This window comes from Schistocerca cancellata, chromosome 4 (genome assembly GCF_023864275.1).
Source record: "Schistocerca cancellata isolate TAMUIC-IGC-003103 chromosome 4, iqSchCanc2.1, whole genome shotgun sequence".
In the NCBI taxonomy this organism is placed as follows: domain Eukaryota; kingdom Metazoa; phylum Arthropoda; class Insecta; order Orthoptera; family Acrididae; genus Schistocerca; species Schistocerca cancellata.
Genome location: NC_064629.1, coordinates 600,269,345 through 600,290,412, shown reverse-complemented (window position 1 = coordinate 600,290,412; position 21,068 = coordinate 600,269,345). Strand labels below are relative to the sequence as shown.

General features: G+C 35.3%; 1 protein-coding gene across 5 annotated transcripts in view; it reads right to left on the bottom strand.

The window, feature by feature from the left end:
• The window catches only part of LOC126184543 (cAMP-regulated phosphoprotein 21), a 1,287,166-nt gene that overhangs the window by 215,026 nt on the left and 1,051,072 nt on the right, over window positions 1-21,068 (bottom strand). For 4 of the 5 annotated variants that reach the window (XM_049926953.1, XM_049926952.1, XM_049926954.1 and 1 more), the window contains one exon: window positions 8,472-8,573. The exons of the other annotated variant lie outside the window; for it this stretch is intronic. In XM_049926953.1, the coding sequence (XP_049782910.1) occupies window positions 8,472-8,573 (102 nt within the window). The remainder of the gene's footprint in view (window positions 1-8,471; window positions 8,574-21,068) is intronic. 5 annotated transcript variants of the gene reach the window in all.

The following is a 21,068-nucleotide window of genomic DNA, read 5'->3' as shown; positions in this document are numbered from 1 at the left end:
ATGACTGGATAAAATAAGATCTGTCATATGAGAGCTTGACATGTGACAGCCACAGCCACATAGGGCTCCTTTACACCATTGCATTTATCAGGTGACTGGTTCTATGTCTTTTCTCTACTGCTGTGTTTGTAGATAGGATTATCTAGGGTTATTACTCTGACATTCCGGTGGTGAAGTAAGCATTATTTTCACAATAATGATTAATAAAATATATGACAGTGATCAGCACAAGGCAATATCATTTCCGCCTTTCTATGAGCTCTGTGAAGTACCACACAGTCAGTTTACTAGACAGCCCTTAAGCTCATAAACTTGTGACTGAATTAAAAAAAAAATTATATGGCCTGCCAGTTAAAATAATATCTTACTGTCAAGAATTTTTAGAGGGACTTGTCAGGTGAGATCATGCCAGTACAAAAATCTGTGCAGTATAAAGATCTAGGTATGCAGGCTGATACATTCAAATAATATTACTTGTAGCATTATGTACTGAAATGTTGAAAGGAAACAGAAATAATATTTTAGAGAATTCTTTAGATTTAGATGTATCAGATGGTTTGTATTGATAATTAGATACTCCATGTCAGTAACGTTGCTGACGAACAGTACTAGATGTAGGCTGATATATTCTACAATGTGCTTCTACATCAATTAGGCAGAAATATAGTACCACCCATGACCAAAGAAAAGCACATCATTTAGTTTTTTAGCTGAGATCTTAAAGGAAAAAAAATTACTTAAAAGAAACACCACTATCCAAATCACTGCCAAAAGTTTACCTGTCTATGACAGATGAGCAAATCAGGGTGAGTTTCTGTACTCCAAAACTGACTACAGGATCTCAATGAAACTTATGTTATGTGGAGGAATGGGATGGGCCTGAGGAAGTGCCAAAGTCCAGTAATATAGTTATCAAACCATGCCCAACCAGAGATAGCTATATTAATAAAAACTTATCCATCTTAAACAAAGTGTGATTCTCTTGGTCCTTAACACTATTGACACTAAATTGTTTCCTTACAGAGTAATGACAATAAGACCAACAGAGTAACATAAAATGTGTCCATATTTAGAGGGCTGGAACAGCATGTAAATATACAAATTTTATTTGGCACCCATACAATCTCTTCCAAGTATTTTTGCTCCATGTTGTATTGTTGCACAGCTGTTTGAGTCATATTAACTATTGGTAATCAAATATCTGAAAATTGTTACTTTGCTGTAAACATTCAGATAAAAACCAGATTTTAATTATAGAAACAGGTTTGAAATTATGTTTGAGTCCTGACAATATGTGTGCTGTAATGATTGTATGGCTCTTTGTGACAACAAATTTCTGAATTCAGGAGTTCCTGTCACATGGTATTGGTTATCATTTTCTTTCACTCTTCTATAATCCAGTGTTTCCTCACTGCACATTCTGCATGTTGTCACAATGATGGATAGTGTTATTAATCATTCAACTAACACACAGCAGTCCAAAATATACTTGTTCCAACTATGCAATAAAAAATTCTCTTTTCAAGTATCAGGTATGTATCCTATTTTAACTCTTCTGTGGGCAGTTAGTTAGAGTAGTGACTACTAACATGCTATCTAGTGTGCTGCAAAAGAACTTTTTTCCTTCATATACCAAATAATGGTCATACTGCATGAATTAATTTTTGGTACCCAATTTCACAAAGAAGCCATATTCTAGTGTATGTGTGGTTTTGTTACTTTGATAATTATCTATAAATGAAATCTAAAATATATGGTTGCCATTTTCCCACTCATCTTCATTATTCATTCTGTTTCCTTTTATCATTACTTTGATTTTGTAACCTTTCCTTTCCTTGTCTGACATTATTTATTTTTACAGCTAAAATATGTATGAAAGTGTGATGCCTTTATACAGGGTGAGTCACTAACTATTGTCACCAAGAATAACTCAGCTAAAAGTTTGTGGGACAAAAGATGTATGAGACAGTGGGGGCTGTATTATGACATTAGTTTTTTGTTACTAGGTGGGGTCTCAACAGAGATATGAAGGTCAACTTTGTTTTTCTCTTAATGGGATGTTATAGTTTGGTACTTATTTTCCAATAGCAGCTATCGAGACAAATCCAGTGCAATGATGTGTAACAGTAAGGTCTCTGAATGTCAATGAATGTCAAAAAGGTATCACGAATATCCATTTACAGAAGGTGTTCAAAGTGATGACCATTGGTATCAATGCAGTGCTGCAATCTTCTTATCATGGATTGAGTCGTTTTCCTTATCACTTTGGCAGCTATAAAAGCACATGCTCTGACAATTCTCTCTCGCATATCTTCAGGTGTAGTTGGAACATCTTTATAAACAATGACTTTTACAAATCCCCACAAGAAAAAATCCAGTGGCATCAAGTCTTGGAAACGAACTGGCCACAACACATCTCCTCCACATCCAATCCAACAATTTGGGAATTGTCTCTGCAACTCATTTCTAGCCATCAGCGAGAAATGTGCCGGACACCCCTCATGTTGGTACCACATTCTGTTCCTTGTTTCTAAAGGTATTTCTTCCAAAAAAAGACCTAATGTTTCTTGCAGGAATATGGTGTACTTACAACCATTAAGATTTCCTCAAAGAAATAGGTGCCTATAAATCTGCCCTCCAGAATCCTGCACCATACATTCACCACCCACAGTTTTTGGTGAAAAATTTGCTGCAGTCAACATGGATTTTATGCTGCCCAATAATGCATGTTATGCATATTAACATTTCCATGATTTGTGAATGTAGCCCCATCAGTAAATATAATCAAATTAATAACTGTGTTGTCCTTCTGAATCTGGAGTTGAGCCCATCGGCAGAATTCAATGTGATGCATACAATCCATAACAGTTAATTCTTGGTGGAGACTGATATGGTAAGGATGATATTTAGGGCAATGCAGAACATGAACAACACTCCTCTGGTACAGGCCAGATTTCCTTGTAATTTAACACAGACTGACACAAGGATCTTGAACCACAGTGGGAAGAGTACCAATTTCTGTTTCCTTATTAGTAACTTTCCTTTGCTGGATATGTTTCCAATGCGTTAAAGATCCAGTTGTTCTCAATTTATCATACACATATTTAAATGCACAACATGTAGGGTGAGTACATTAAGGATATCTTTCAGCATATAAGTCTCTAGCTCTCACTGAATTTTGTTGGCATTCTCTGTAAATGAGAAGCATATTGACTTGTTCCTCAAAGGAATACATCATTCACATTTGCTTGATTCGGCAATACTAGTCTTACCATTCTGATTAGTGTTGTATTGTGAAACTGTCAAATAGTGTTTACATGTCAATGGCATGTTAGATGGATATGCCGTATTCGGCAAATATTTACTATTTGCATGATACATGAGAGAGAACTGTCAGAGCATGTGCTTTGTTAAGTGCCAAAGTGATAAGGAATACCACTCAATCCATGATAAGAAACTTGTAGCACTGCACTGATACCAGTGGTCATCAATTTGAACAAATTCTGTAAATGGACATTCATGCCGCCTCGTTGACCTTCGTTGACCTTCAAGGACCTTACTCTTACACATCATTGGATTTGCTTCGATGGCCACTATCAGAAAATAAGTACCAAACTATAGCATCCAATTTAAGAAAACAAAGTTGACCTTCATATCTCTGACACAACCTCACCTAGCAACAAAAAACCAATGTCATATTATGGCCCCCATTGTCTCATGCAACATTTGTCTGACAAACTTTTCAGCTACTATCATACTTTCAGAGTTATTCTAGGTGGCAATATTTAGTGACCCACTCTGTATATGCAGTGTACTATCACCTTTGAGTGGGAACCTAGAAGGAATGGGTTACTGTTTTCCTGAAAGTCTCACACTGGTGCATGGCAGGAGATTCAGGAAAAACAGAGAAAATCTGTTTCTTATTATGAGACTACAAATTACTTCATTAAGTTTCATTGTTGGTTTGAAACGAGCTGAATTCAACTATGAAAAAGGTCAAGAGGGGCTTGAGTAAAGCAGTTATAGCTGCAAACCCTACTTTCCTTTTATCAGTGTTTTTGTATTTTCTTAAATTATTTCTTGCCAAAAAATCATTACTGTGATAAAAAGATTGATGGTGAGTAAGGGGAAGGCAGAGAAATGTGAAGAGGAAACAAGGGCATAATAACCAAATTTGCAGAGAGACAGTACAATCATCTGCACGATTCATGAGTGGACCATTCAACAACATTTGTTGACTGTTTTATGCTAACATATTATTCCAGAGACAATTTAATGGAGTGGACTATCAGTTTATTCTTATTCATCTGGTAATGGCCAGTAGACATGGTGCCTTAATTTTGTATTAAAGTGGAAATCCACACCTTACCCAAAAACTTGTACAGATTGACACTATGTGACAGAATGAGGCACTACTCCATCATCCATATTAACACTGATCATAGCACACAATATATTGGCTCATCCTTCTTTATGTTAACATATTATTCCAGAGACAATTGAATGGAGTGGACTATCAGTTTATTCTTATTCATCTGGTAATGGCCTGTAGACATGGTGCCTTAATTTTGTATTAAAGTGGAAATCCACACTTTACCCAAAAACTTGTACAGATTGACACTATGTGACAGAATGAGGCACTACTCCATCATCCATATTAACACTGATCATAGCACACAATATATTGGCTCATCCTTCATCCCAACTCTTTCCTCACAACAAAATATTTACATTCAGCAATGAGGTCTGGTGTGCACCTGACAACCTTTCTGCATCAAGGACTCTTGATTTAATCTATTGAGGAATCAGTTCACTGCTAGTGTGGCAGCAAAGTGTACAGACACTCGGGATGACAATACTGATTTACAAGTGTAAACCAACTGGTCTATGTTCATCTGAAAGTATAACATATTTGTTAAAAAATCGACTAACTCAGTATTCATTAGCTCTCAATAAGAAACCTAATTTTCCACAAGGGCAAGAAATTAATCATTTTAAAACATAAGCATTTTATTGAAATGTGCCTGACTGTGAAGAATTTTTAAGAAAATTTTAACTGAATCTGTTACTTCAGGCTGACAAATTTTTAAAGCCTAAAACTTTACAAAATTTAGTCATTTTTTTCACCAGCCAACAGTTATCTTTTGTGTCTGACTATGCACTATGTTTCACAATTTTGCTGATTAATTAATTAATTTAAAATAACTCAGTCTTTGTAAAAAGATTGCCTCACATGTGCAAGAGAGTGGGTGAATGTTCTGTCACACTGAAAATGCATAGATTTTTGTTTCTAATTAATATTCTCTGATTCTTCATCTAACATATTTTATTAAGATGGATGAGTGTGTTGTAATATTCTGTTATAAGATCAGATGAACAGGCCTATACATCATTAATAATATAAAGTCAGATTTCATACTACCAATGAACCTCCATCTTACCATATTAATACTAAAGTAAGTCCTTGTGAGAAGTACGTATATGCTAATTCTGTTCCAAATGAACATAAAAAATTGAGCAATATGAACACAAATCATCTTCATTATATCAGAAACATAAGTGGGCTGACTAACCCTTGCTCAAAGTTCTCCACCAACTATAAACCACAATAACAGAATATCTCCACGTAACTTTTGCTGAATCTAGTTTGACCGTTAATGAAACATTGAAATATGTTTAAAATAATCGTGTTTGTTTTAGAGCAGTTGTCAGAAATATTAATAATATATTAGATAACTTTTTTATGTTTAAAAACACAAGTAATATTAATAGTGTGAAGCTTCTAATTCTCAAGTAGCCAGTGAAAATCTGGTAAAACACTGTTTATTTTGTAACCTGATGACCATATAAATAATGCAATGTTCTTCAATAGAAAAGTAAAACAACCACTGTAGAAATTATTAATGTATTGCAGCTTTATGTTTTCAATATCAGAGAATATGTCTTAATTTTTCTAAACATCCCTATCACCAAAAGAGCTGAATAATATATAATACTGTCTTGGTCATAAGCTTCTTTGTTCATATCAGGTAATTCAATATCAAGCTCAAATAGTAGAGAGAGAATTGAACACCACAACACTGTCACTATTTAAACTGATCTTAGTTCATTCTAATAGGAGAAGATGTCTTGTTTGTGATGAGCATCTATTTATTCATGTAAACAGTACGTGATAAAGAACATAAGTTCCTGGTTACCAGTTGCTCAAGTGAGAACAACTGGTACAAGGCATACACGCTCATAAATAGCTGATAATACATTGACATTATGGTTTAATGAGGTTTCCAATGAGTTCTTTCATTAGCAGTGTTAGGAAGTACAATGTTGACATCGGCCTTTCAATAAAACAACGTTTTAGATAGCACTTCCTTATATCCTCATTTTAGTAAATGAGATTCGTCCACATTTCTCGGTGAATAGATTTCATGCACAGATTATGGATGATCAACAAATTATCCCTCTGCAACTACTATAATCTTTTTCATTTGGCTCGCAACAATTTCTTGCTCTGTGAGACTGGATGGAAGTCAAAGGGAGACAAATCTAGCAAAAAGCATGCATCTTCCAATATTTCATACTTTTTACCACAGTTTTATCACTACCAAATCAGGTTTATTGGCAGGAGCACTAACGTGATGAAAGACAATTTTTTCTTTTCCAATCAAAATGGCTCCTGTTTTTTCATTCAAGGAGTCCAGAAGGCTCTCAAAGCACTCACCAGTTAACGTTTTACCAATTTTGAAATAATCTATAAGATTAATACTTTATCAATTAAAAAACACACTACCCATAACCTTACTGACTCTCCTTCACCTACTATGGCGGAGGTTCAACCAGCTTCCACTTACTGCTTTGAGAGCTGGTTAGTAATGTTCCATCCATGGTAACAAGTTAGATTACATTATTTGGATTCTTTTTAAAGCTGGTGAATCATTGCTGACTAATTCATTTTCACATTTGTTTTTGGTTACTGTTCAACAGTGTCTCACACATCTTGCACAGAACTTTGTAATTGCTAAATCCCATGTAAAATTTGCTAGACTAATTTTTCTGATATATGGCAACTAACATTTCATAGGTCTTTAAATTCTTGTTATCTAACATCGTATTGGATACTTTCTTGATATGTTCATCTTTCATTGCTATTTTTTGGATGAACTTCATATGCGTGACTTTCAAGACATCTAACATCTTGTTGGATACTTTCACAATATGTTCACCTTTCATTACTGTTTTTGGATGGCCTTTATGTTTGTCATCTTCAAGGTATATGTGAAAACATCTGAAATATGTTGCTCATTTTGTTAACTGTCAAAACTGGAGGAGGAGATTCTTTATACCCTTCAAGTAACTATTAATGAATTTCTGCTGGCACAAAATCAGCCAATGTAAAGACGTTTACAGAGGCTCACTATTTCACATTATGCACCTGAAGAAGTTAAATAGTGCAAATACTTGGAAAATCCATATAATCCTCATTATTTTGCAGGTAAAGCTGGCTCACATAATACCTAATCAGTGTTTTTGACCTTTACTATATAAGTAGAATTACAGAAAGGCTAGATCTTCAGAACTTCAGATCTATTTTTACAGACTAATAAACCACTTAAAATGTCTGAAAGTTTCATATCCAGTGCCCGTCAGTCTTGGTTTCATCTTTAATGTCTCAACAATTGGTGTGCAATCTCTTCTGTGTTTGCCTATAGAGTGCTGGAGGCCATTCAAAAGTCTCATATTGAATGATTATTTAATTTTAAATGACTGATTTCATGCCCTTTTGGAGGATTTACCTTTCCCTTGGGATATACCTTGTACTAATTATTATAATAAGTTGTATTACAATATGAAAACTAACAGATCCAGTAATTTTAAAATTATTCACAAAATACTGAATAAAAAGAGAAAAAACTGAAGATTAATTTAAAGTTAATACAAACATTAAAGTGAAAACTTTATATATGTTAACTCTTTTATCTAATTAGTAGAAACAGCTTATCTGGGCAGATTAATATCTGGAGGCCTGGTTTTAGTTCTTTTGTATAGTGAGATAAAGAGCAGAAGACAAATACTGTGACTACTTATTTCCAAACTACTATCTACAGTTTTCAATTCCTTTAACAGTGACTGTGTGTTTTTTTTAAAATCTAGTATGGTACTTGGAGTTGAAATTCTTAAACTTTAGCTTTCAAAATAAATATGTTGTGTTAGTGAGTGTTCAGGATTAAGATGTTACTTCACTCTTTTTATGTGGAAATTTAACTAGTTTCAGTGACATATGTTGGTATTAATTATGAAGAGCTACATCTGAAAATTATGGGTTAATCATAAGGTGCTTTAAAAGGGGCATCACAAAGTTTGGAAAATGCATCACAATACACTGTGCAGCTGCCATGCAATACATGCATTATTCAGTACGTCAGCTTCAACAAAGTGGGTCAATGGAACATACACACCAGTCTGCAAGTACTCACATTAGTGTGAAATATCCTTTTCCTTGCTTTTTCGTATTCTTCTTCCCTTTCTTCAAAACTCTTACTGCGACGTGATTCAGAGCTAAACTGCCTCTCGGGAGACTGCAACATGCCCCACCACCCCCCACCCCATTCATATTGTAGAATAACAAGTTAGCAATAAGTACCCATTTCTACCCCACAATACATATTATGAATTTATCATTAATCTGAAGTTTTTTCATCAGTGAACCACTGCTCTTTGTGAAGAAAATAAGAACTTGCAAATACAAGAACTGGACTATCAAAGAATGTCCTTGACTATATACGAGAAAGTAATTATTATCTGCCACAAATTTATATTTTAGGCAAAGTATATTAAATGTAGCAACAGTGGTTGTTTATGTACAAAAAATAACACAGCAGAAAATGGATAAGATATGTGTGCTTTCAGGGGAAGAAGAAGAAGGTGAAGTGGAGCAAAACAGCATTAGAGAACACATAGTAAGTACTACAAACTAGAGAAGAGGTTAGCCAAATTGTTGAAATATATATTTGATAAATCATTAAAGATGAACTGGTAACAGTGAGTTGGACTGTTGAATTATGACAGATAGAACGCTCACTTTGACATCAATACTAAAACAGAATCATGGTCACAAATAAGTCCAACCAGTCAACTGTTGTCGGAGGTATATATGATCCTCAGATGGAATAAAGAAGTAGGAGTCATACATATTACAAAATAATGTAACATCACATTAATTCTGCAGATTTCAAAAATCTGCTTCTAAATCAGTGTTGGGTGTTATAGACTTAAAATAGGAAATTGAACTTTATGATGAATTATGAATGAAAATATGAAATGCACATGAATAAAAAGAATGTTGCATTCATCAGAAGCAAAAACTACAACAAGCACTATTTTTTAAATCTGCTAGTGTAAGATGTGGTAGAAACTCAAAGAGTAATAACACAGTAAATCCTAGCAAACAGGCAAGAGTGTAGTATTCCTTTAGATAATAAGTACAAGAACACCTTTGGCTGGAACAGAAGTTGAAATGTTGGAATCAGAAAAAATAGTAAAAGTGCCAATATGGCTCTGTCCAGTCATTAGTTATTACATTTGTATGACCTGATAAAAATGTTTGTTTTCAATGATACCTTAGGTGTGACTGAGATGATATTACTTTTGAAACTATTGTCTAAGACTACAATCGTCTCAATAAGTACATAAAGTAAAACACTAAAAAGGGAATGATGCAGACATGGAAAACACGGAGAGAAGATGAAGAGATGTTATACATACTGAAGAGAGAAAGCAGCAGGCTAAAAAAATGATAAGATACTATTTTGAAAGAAATATAGTATCAATGACATACAGAGATGAGCAAAATAAGAGACACTTCAATGGGCAAGTAAAACTGATGACTGTTTTTTGTCACTGAACATTCATGACAGGTTTAATCCACATGCCAGTAACACCAGTATCTTAACCTGCCTTTCATAGACAGAGTTTTTCTAACAGAGCAGTTTAAGAAATCCTTCACGCACTGGCTTCCAGCTTCAGCCTGCTACTACTCCTCACCTTTTCTTCAAACATCTGCAGAATCTTTCCTGTTAACCAACCAGAATTAATATCCACAGAAAGAATTATGGAAAGAAAAACCTTAGCACATTTTTGAGTTTCTTTTCTCTCAACAAAATATTGGTCATAGTGATGTATTGACTGTATTGATCAGTTGCGATACTTTAATTTTGTTGATGGGACAAAACATGAGCCCAAGGTTCTGGCTTCCTCAGAATTAGCACTTCAAATTAATCAGTATAAGCACTCTTTTGAAAAAACTTCTCTCATTAAACTTCTACCTTTTTTTCTCTCTCTGTTAAAAAATAAACATTGATTCTGCAGTATTTTGACTTCTTGGACAAGGTTGATAATAGGGAAATGGATTTTGCCATAGCCTCTTTACCAAAATGGAATGTATCATTCTGCTGAGAGGTCAAAGGAAGAATGACATTTTCATTTGTTTGTAAAAGATAACTAGAGGTCATTGTTTAAGCTTAGGAAGCAGAGAGAAATATTTCTTCCAATCATTACTGACAATATTATTATTATTATCATTTGTATGGCTTACGTGGTCACTTAATATTGACATGATATGAATATTAATTGCCCTACAAAGGAAATTAAAAAGAAAGATCATGATGCAATATTTATCGAAAGCTTCTTTTTTGTCTTGATGAAGGAATGGTTCCTCATGAATGAGAGTGTACCACTCTATTATCTGTTTACAAAGGAGGGCACATCATGACAGAAGATTTGCTGGAAAGATAAACAACTGAGTTTGTTTCTAGACTTAAAGGACCTTGATAAATTAAATCACATTGCTGTTAAATGTAAATAATGTCAAGATGAAGAATGTAAGTTCAATAGAAAAGTTATGGAATCTATATCAGGAACAGTTTGTTAATAATTAAGTAATAACATGGAAGTTTGAGAGCAGTGACTGGAAAAGGTAAAGAGTAATAAACATAATACACAGGTATACCCACAGATCTCTGAAGGCATCTAAACTGCACTAACATTAATGTTTGCCACAACAATGGGATGTAACTTCGTTGGATGTGTAAACAAAATGCTACATTTTGGAACAGTACCATGTATTCTCTTTATTTTATGATCATAACATTGGGCTTCAGTAAGTTTTCATTCATGTGAATAAGCATAAATGATGGCAATATTTCAAAAGTGGGTGTTACAGAGTTGTACCTCTGTTTTGTTGGAGCAGAGTGCGGGGCTGAGGTGTGGTGGGTTGGGATAGGGTGCAGAGGGTGGAGGGGAGGTTCAGCTGAAATACGAGTGATACATCAAAATATTTCCATGAGCACACTTGCTAAGGCTGCAGACTAAATCAATAATATCAATAATGATAACAACAATAATAATAAGGACATTTATGAGAATTAAATCCATGCATAAAGCACATTTATGTACCAAAAGAAGACATTACAAACATAAAAAAGTGAACACTTGTCATTCATGACAATAACCTGCACATTGAAATAATTATAACAAATTCTATTGCATTTTACATTTGGAAGAATACATGAAGTGGCTTACCTGTGTGACAATTATACTAAATAATAATTTTTTATATAAATGCTACAGATTTATTTACTTACATATAATTAAATAATATGCTTTACTGATGTAATGCAGCAGTATGATGATAATTTCAAGCAATAATAATCCATACATTCATACATGCAGATGCAACTACATCACTCAGTGCAAACTCTTCCACATTAAATGCAATTACAAATGTGCTGACAAATTAAAATGATTACTGTAATAATAAAGGCCTGCTACTAGCACATAATTCTCTGTACCATATTTGACCAAATGGCACAAAAATTTATTGTTAGTAAAGGGGACACTATAGTGCATACAGAAAGAGGACTTACAAATAAGAGTGTCAACACAGAACAAAAATGTCTCAAGCTATTTAACCTTTTTGGAAGTAAGCCATAATTATTTAACAAATGAGAGATTTCAGGAAAAAAATATAAAACTTATACATGTTTACTGTTTACACACACTGAAAAGAAGAGCATGTTGCACCATATGTGAGGATGTGAAAATGAAATCAGGAAGTTCTCTGACAAAAAATTAGGATTCTAAAAACAATACCACACTGGCAGGTTACATGGGAGAAATACACTGCCCAGCCACGTTAATTGAAACACCTGTCAAAGCCTGAACAATAATCTTTTGCAGAGCGGACCACTATGAGATGTGCAGGAAGAGAATCATCAAGGTTCTGGAAGGTACCGACAGGGATGTGGAGCTGTGTCAATTTCAGTGCTGTGGCCAGCTGTACTATATTTCTTGGTTAAGGGTCTGTGGGACATACAGCCTGATCTAGGTGGTCCCAAAGACTCTCAATTAGATTTAAATTCAGGGAGTTTGGTGGCCACGGTAGCACAGTAAACTCATCCTACTGCTCTTCAAACCAGGCATTTGCATTGTGAGCCATGTGACACATTGCATTGTGCTGCTAGGAGATGCCATTGTGCTGAGGACAAAAAAAATGCACAAGTGATGGACATGATCCACAATGTCTGATACATACTTGTGTTGATCCAATGTGGCTTCCAGAATCATAATATGACCTAGAGAGTGCTACAAAAACATTCCCCAAAACATAATGCTTCCTCCACCCTTCCAACAATTGCTGCAGAATGTACGCTTTCAGATATTTCACACCATACACACCAAAGGCCATCTGCCATGGAGCATAAAACATGATTCATCTGAAAAGGCCACCTGTCACCACCCAGTGGACATCCAGTTGCGGTATTGGATGCAAATTCCTGCCTTTGTCACCAATGAACAGCACTCAGTATGGATGCTTTAACCAGGCACCTGCTACAGAGACCCATACGCAGCAACTATCTCTGAACAATCTTTGAAGAGATACTATTGTTAGTCCCTTGGCTCATCTGGTTAGTCAACTGCTCAAGAGTGACATGGCTATTTGCCCATACATGTCTCTGCAGCCATTGTTCCCCCATATTACACAGGCCAATCAAAAATTTTTTTTGAAAAACTTTTTGTAGTTTTATAGCTGCTCTTTATAGATTTTTATGAGCTGAATCAAAATCTAGCCTTAGGTCTTCGTATCAGGTATAGTTTTCGAGCAATATGATTGTTATTATATAGTATAAAAATCCTATGCTATAGGTAAATGAGGAAATTAATGAAACGCGTTATTACAATATAAGCATGGTTTGTATTTACAGTAAGCTACTTAAAACAATGATATGTGTTAATAGAGGTTTCAATTGCCAGCTGGAATTGGTTTGTATTTTCTTTCTCATTTTTCATTGAAGCTTCTTGCGTAGCTTTTTCGATGCTGAACTTCTCAGTGAATTGACCAACAGTAGTCCCCCACCATGTTGATGTTCCAGCGGCCTTGGTAGCGTTTTGCTATCAATTTAATGTCCTGTTGAAAATGCTTTCCTTGCTCCCCACTAACATCTCCTATACTGTCCAGGAAGTAATCAAGGCGACTGTTCAAAAAGTGAAGTTTCAGACTCATTAAACATTCTAAAGTTTTAAGCTTCTTTAACATTATAGCTATAATAGAAACATATTCTGGGTCTTTTTCATGTCCTAAGAACTTTCTTGAATGATATCCGTGCTTCTTTCTCATTTAAGGTCATTATGGATCCAACGTTAACGTCAAACATCAATTTTCTAATGTCAGGTCTGACAAAGATGACTTCTTTTAGTTTAGTAATATTTCTTTGGCGTTTTTTAATTACAAATTCACCACAAATACAGCAAAAACTGTCCACAGAGTTTTTACAACCACAATGTCAAGAAAATGAGGTTAGGTTGACATTAAACAAAACACCATATGTTAACATAAAAATAGAATCAACCTTTTTTGCCAGAAAATGTTTTTCAACAGTGTTACGAACGTCATCTACATTTGTTACACCTCATTTCTAAATTATTTGAACTATATAAAAGCTGTTAAATTCTTTAAAAAATCGCTTAATTTAATAAATGTAACTGTAAAATGTGAAGAAATGGTATCATATTTGGATTCTCGCCCTAAAAAAAATAAGATATTTTCAGCAAAAAAGTTTTTCCATCATTGGCCTGTGTTATCTATGGCCTGTGGTGCACCACAGTTGCCTCAGCACCAGTTTTTGATGGCACCACTTTACCATGCTGAGTATAGGCCTACTTTGACCATGGCAGCATGCAAAAAGTTTAAAAGCCTAGCCAGTTCAGAATACTTTCACCCTTGGTCTGAAAGCCAATGATCATGCCCTTTTGGACGTCAGATAAATCGTTCTGGTTCCACATTACGATTATGATTGCACTGTCTTCCTTGTCCTCTCGACACGCTTTATGTACCTTCCACTGCTAGTACTGCAGCCTGCGTTATCTGAGTGGTTGTTGAATGCTGATACTGAATGTAGGCAGTGGCCACATTAATGTCACTGTACTGTGTAGATAACTAAGCATGTGAACTATAAATACTTACAAAGTGGAGAGCAGGTGAAGAAAATCGTGAATTTTTATAATAACCATTGGATATCAATCCTATATATGAAGAATATCTATGGAAGCCATTTGGTGTTTTCTCTGCCTTCATTGAATTTACATGGTAAAACAGAAAAAAATGTGGACTGGATGACACTATCTGTTGCAGGAAAGTATTACATATACAGAACCACAATACCTGATACACGTTTCAGACTAAATTATTTCATTGTATTACTACTGGACAAGCAATGTTCTTCATTGTGTGTGTGTGTGTGTGTGTGTGTGTGTGTGTGTGTGTGTGTGTGTTAGTGATTACCTAAATAGAATTTAAAATACATATTTTCAGACATCTGGCCAGGAGGATAATTTCACAGCTATACAGTGGGATTTTTTCCACCATGCACAGACTCTAGGGACTGATTGATTAGAGGGTACAGAACAAAAAAGGTCTAATGAATTTATGTCTGGAAATGAAAGATTTCCCTACTAGAGACCATTTACCCAATCATCCTATCCACAGATGAGGCCACCTTTACACTTTCATAACAGTCATCTGTGGGACAATACGCAGAACCCCTATGGTATAGTGACAGCAAATAATTAGCATCAGTGCAGTCAGAATGTGTGGGCTGGGATACTGGCGACTGTATTTTGGGACCTGACTTCCTTACATGTCACCTAACAGACTCGAACTATTGGCGTTTCTTGTGGGTGGCTTTGCCTCTCCTGCTGCCAGTAAAGATTCGAAGGGTTATGTGGCTGCTACATGATGGTGCTCCAGCCCAGTTCACCATTCATTTCTGGGCACATCTTAATCATGTGTTCCCTGGTCAATGAATTGGATGAGGGGGTCCAGTTGCATGGCCTGCTCATTCACTGGTTATGGGGCCATCTCAAAAGTATCATGTATGCATAACACATTCCAGATGTGGAGACACTGGAGCAGTGTGTTCATGCTGCCTTTGACACTGGTTGGATGTAGCCTGACTGATGTGAACTTGTGAGACTGAACTGGTGCATATACACATGGCAACCATTTTCAGCACATACTGTAACTGTGGCTGCATGGTACAGCATGTATTAGACTGCAGCCTCTGTAACAAAGTATGATTGAATAAATGGCCTCTAGCATGGAAAGCATGCATTTCCAGACATAAGTCCATTAGACCTTCTTTGTTCCATATCCTCTCATCAGTCAACCCCTATAGTTTGTACATGGTGGAAAAAAATCACCCTGCTCATTATGTAAACATCTTTATCATGTTATGGTAAAAATAACCTCACATGTCTTCTCTATCAAGACTTCAGTCAGAGACTGAATAACTGTTATTGTGCCACTATTTGCACTTTATTTCAATTCTCCATACATTCTGTGCTCTTTGATGTGTGCTTTAATACCCTAACTTGCTTTTTATGGAATATGTATGGTTACTGCGAGGATCAGTGAAATCCTAATAGGGTAAATACCAGTTCATAAGTAGAGCTTAAATGGAAGCTTTACCCATATTGATTAAGTTTTCTAACACACTGATTCCAACAGAACGCTTAATTAAACTCTCCTGGAACATTTGGCTTCACTCTGATACTGGTTTCATCCCTCATTTCGTGATTACATGGCGGGCAGTGCATTAAGTTACTTTATTTGTATATGATGATGATTCTCCTTTCATCTCAATATCTCCCCCTCCTCTTCCTCCCCCATCACCATAAGGTCAAAATTAAATATGTGTTCCACCTTTATATGCTGTTCTAGTGTCTGGTTCAGTTCTATTTAGAATGGAGATTTTTTGTAGGTTTGTGTAACAGAATCTGCTATGGTCTGTGGAAATGCTCATTTCATACATCCCTGTTCTCTCAGAGCTTTTCATTTACAGTACACCAACAATTATCAGAACTAACTGGGGGACATGGATGTTCAAAAAACGTGTTTATTTCGATACTCAAACTGTATAGTCTTATTTACCAATTTATCAATAAAAACTATGTATATTTATTATATATTGAATCTCTTTTACTGTTACAAAGGCAAGTACAGTAGGAATGTACATACTATAGCCTAGTAAACAAAATAATGTGTAATACATATGGATTTTACAGGTATATTTGTACAGAATTAATGCTTACAAAATCCTTAAATTTCGCCCGTCTAAGCAAGCCTACACTTATGTGTAGCTAAGTCATGCACATTCTTCAGGGCAGATATCTGATTTCAGTCCTTTCACCTTGTTCTTCATTACATTACATTAATACTTGTTCCATAAATCATGAATATGACATTTTCCAATGATGTAGAACATGTCTGTTTACCATAAGGTTTCTTACATGATATAATCAAATTTCTTTCTTTCTTTATTTATTTTTTACAATTACTACTTCATATCTAAAAATTCATCTACTGAGTAGAAGGAGTTGTCATTCAGAAATTCTTTTCATTTGTTTTGCGATGCTGGTTGGATATCTGTCAGATTTTTAATCGTATTTGGTAAATGACCAAAGACTTTTGTGGCAGCATAATTCACCTCTTTCTGTGCCCAATTCAGATTTAACCCAGAATAGTGAAGATCATCATTTGTTCTAGTGTTGTAGCTATGCACTTTACTGTTATTTTTGAACTGGGATTGGTTGTCAATAACAAATTTCATAAGTGAATATATGTACAGGGTGATTCAAAAAGAATACCACAACTTTAAAAATGTGTATTTAATGAAAGAAACATAATATAACCTTCTGTTATACATCATTACAAAGAGTATTTAAAAAGGTTTTCTTTCACTCAAAAACAAGTTCAGAGATGTTCAATATGGACCCCTCCAGACACTCGAGCAATATCAACCCGATACTCCAACTCGTTCCACACTCTCTGTAGCATATCAGGCATAACAGGTTGGATAGCTGCTGTTATTTCTCATTTCAAATCATCAATGGTGGCTGGGAGAGGTGGCCGAAACACCATATCCTTAACATACCCCCATAAGAAAAAATCGCAGGGGGTAAGATCAGGGCTTCTTGGAGGCCAGTGATGAAGTGCTCTGTCACGGGCTGCCTGGCAGCCGATCCATCGCCTCGGGTAGTTGACGTTCAGGTAGTTACGGACAGATAAGTGCCAATGTGGTGGCGCTCCATCCTGCTGAAATATGAATTGTTGTGCTTCTTTTTCGAGCTGAGGGAACAGCCAATTCTCTAACATCTCCAGATACTGTAGTCCAGTTACAGTAGCACCTTCGAAGAAAAGGGGACCAAAAACTTTATTGGCTGAATGGCACAGGAAACGTTCACCTTAGGCGAGTCACGTTCATACTGAGTTGTTTCCCGTGGATTCTCAGTGCCCCATATACAGACATTGTGACGGTTGACTTTCCCGTTAGTGTGGAAAGTTGCTTCATCACTAAACAGTGCCAGCAGTGCGGCGACAGCAGTCAGTCAGTTGCCATCTTAGCATCAACTGACGCTGATGCCTAGTCAACAGCGCCTCAAGCGAACAAATGTACAACTAAATGAAACTTTATAGCTCCCTTAATTCGCCGACAGATAGTGCTTAGCTCTGCCTTTTGTCATTGCAGAGTTTTAAATTCCTAAAGTTGTGGTATTCTTTTTGAATCACCCTGTATAATGAGGATACAGCGAATATCCCGAGTGCCTTAAGCAAATGTCTTCAAGGTGACCTTGCATGGGCTCCAGCTACTATTCTGATTACACATTTTTGTGCAATTAACATTTTTTCTCTTAATGATGAATAACCCAAAAATATGATGCCATATGTGACCATTGAATGAAAACAGGTATAATAGACTAGATTACTGATATGTTTATCGGCAAAATTTGCAATAACCATATAGCATAAGTAGCTGAAATCAAACATTTCAGTGGATCATCAATGTGTTTCTTCCAATTCAATTTATCATCAATGCACACACCCAGAAATATATGAATATTCAGCCTTAGCAACAGACTTCTGTTTGAAGTCTATATTTATCAATGGTGTTAGGCTATTTAATGTTCACACCTGTATGTACTGTGTTTCCTCAAAATTTAGAGAGAGTCCATTTGTAAAGATCCACTTAATAATTTTCTGAAAGACATTATTCACAATTTTCTCAGTTAATTCCTGTTTGTTGGGTGTGGTTAAATACCTGTATCATCAACAAAAAGAACTAGCTTTACAACTTAATGAATATAGAGTGACAAGTCATTAATATACATTTGGAACAATAAGGGGCCAAAGATTGAACCCAATGGGACAACAATCTTGATAACTTCCTAGTTAGAGAATTCTGCTGATTTTTTTCAGACTATCTGTACTGCTAATTTACACCTTCTGTATTCTTCCAGTTAAATACAAATTAAACCATTTCTACACTGTCCCAGTCATGCCACAACATTTAAGCTTATCTGGAAGACTTTCATGATACACACAGTCAAAAGCCTTTAACAAATCACACAAAAATCCAAATGAGTGATGTTCAGTTATTCAAAGCATATAATATTGGATCTGTGGAATCATATATAGCATTTTCTCTTGAAAAGCCTTTCTGAAAACCACACTGACATTTTGTTAGTATTTCATTTTTACAAATATATGTAGCTACTCTTGAATTTTGGATAAAGCTTTCAGAAGTGAGATTGAAGAGTAGTTGTCAACACCAGACCTATCCCCCTTTCTATTCAATGGTTTAACAATAGCATATTTCAGTCTCTCTCGAAAAATTACCTGTTTCAATGAGCTACTAGATATGTGGCTGAGAATCCTACTTATCTGTTGGGAAAAAGGTTTTGGTATCCTGTTGGGAATGATGTCAATTTCATGTGAACTTTTACTTTTGAGTGAATTCATTATTTTCCTAATTTCAGTATGAGAGGTGGACTGAATTTCAGTTTTATGAAATTGCATAGTTATTGCCTATAATGAACAGATGGTCCCTCTTTTCTCTACAAAACTTAAAAATATGATTATTAAAAATATTTTCTACTTCTAACTTTTTGTTAACAAATCTTTCATTGAGTTTGATAAAAAAAAAACAGTCTTCCAGTGCTCTTGTGTGCCATGTTCGCCTTTTAACAATATTCCAAAGTGTTTTAATTTTATTATTACAGGTTCTAATATCAGACATATTGGACACACTTCTGGACTGTTTAATAACATTTCTTAATACAGTGCAATAGTTTTTATAATGTTAAACTATTTCTGGATCATTACTCTTTCTAACTATAAGACACATTTCCCTTTTCTGTTTACAAGACATAATTATCCCTTTAGTAAGTTATGGCTTTTTAGATGGTTTCTTACAATTATGTTTCACTGTTTTCTTAGGCAAACTGTTTTCAAATATACTTGCAAAGGTATCATGGAACAGGTTAAAATTTAAATTAGCATCAAGTTTCCTGTACACCACATCCCTGTCTAAATGTTGCAAGCTTTTCCTAATATTTGCAATTTTTAAATCATTAACTAAACACTATTTTGTAGGACTGTATGGAGCTATGTCATATACTGTAACTAGCTGTGCATCATGATCAGAAAGACCATTGTTAACAGGGAATGTTTTTATTTGATTAAATTTATATTGGTCTATAAAAACATTATCTACCAGTGTGCTGCTTTCCTGTACTACCCAAGAGGGAAAATCAACAACTGATGTCAAATTGAAAGAAGAAAGTAATACATCAAGGTCATTCTTTTTATCAGACTCTTTCAGAAAATCTACACTGAAATCCCCACAAAGAATAATGAGCTTCCCTCTCTCTGACAGATGGTACAACAAAGAATCCAAATGTTTCTGAAATAGCTAAAAAATTCCCAGTGAGGTCCTATGCTCAAGCTCTCAGGCACATGCTTCTATATGTTGCTTTAAACAATTTTTTTTAGTTTCTATAAATTTTTCACAGTATGACAAATTATAACACATGTGGCAACTTGTCCACTCTCCATAGTGTCTGTACTTACATGTGCTGTAAGCTTATATTCACTTACATTTACCTCATCAATATCTATGACTTTATGATGTTCAGACAGGCATAGCACATCTATTCCACCCTGAGTTTCTAAATCTTCTAAACAAACAAGAAGCTAATCTACTTTGTTTTTTAATCCCCTGATATTCTGACCCAAAGTACTAACATTAATTTACATTGTACTTTTATGAAAATCCTATGATATATTAATCTTATTTCTCAGTATACTTTTATGAGAGTCATATAATACTCTAACATGTCTAGTAGCTGCCAGCCTGAGCTTCTCATTAAGCCTAATTTCGTTCAATGTTGAACCATTCGATGCTGATCTCAGCCTATAAAAGAGGCACTCCCTTGAGTTTCAGTGCTCCCTCCCCCCTCCTTCCCTTAAAGATTTTGCTTTTATCCTGGCCAATTTACCCTTCCCTTTCCTACTGAGATGCAAACCATGCCTTGTGAAGTACCACCTATGAATAGTACCAACAGCAACCAAACCAATGCCAAACAAATGCCCGAAGTGACTGATCTAACTCCATATTGACCCTCCTGAGAGAGCTGTTCAATTGGGGCCAATAATACTGCATGAAAGTGGGAGCCAAGCC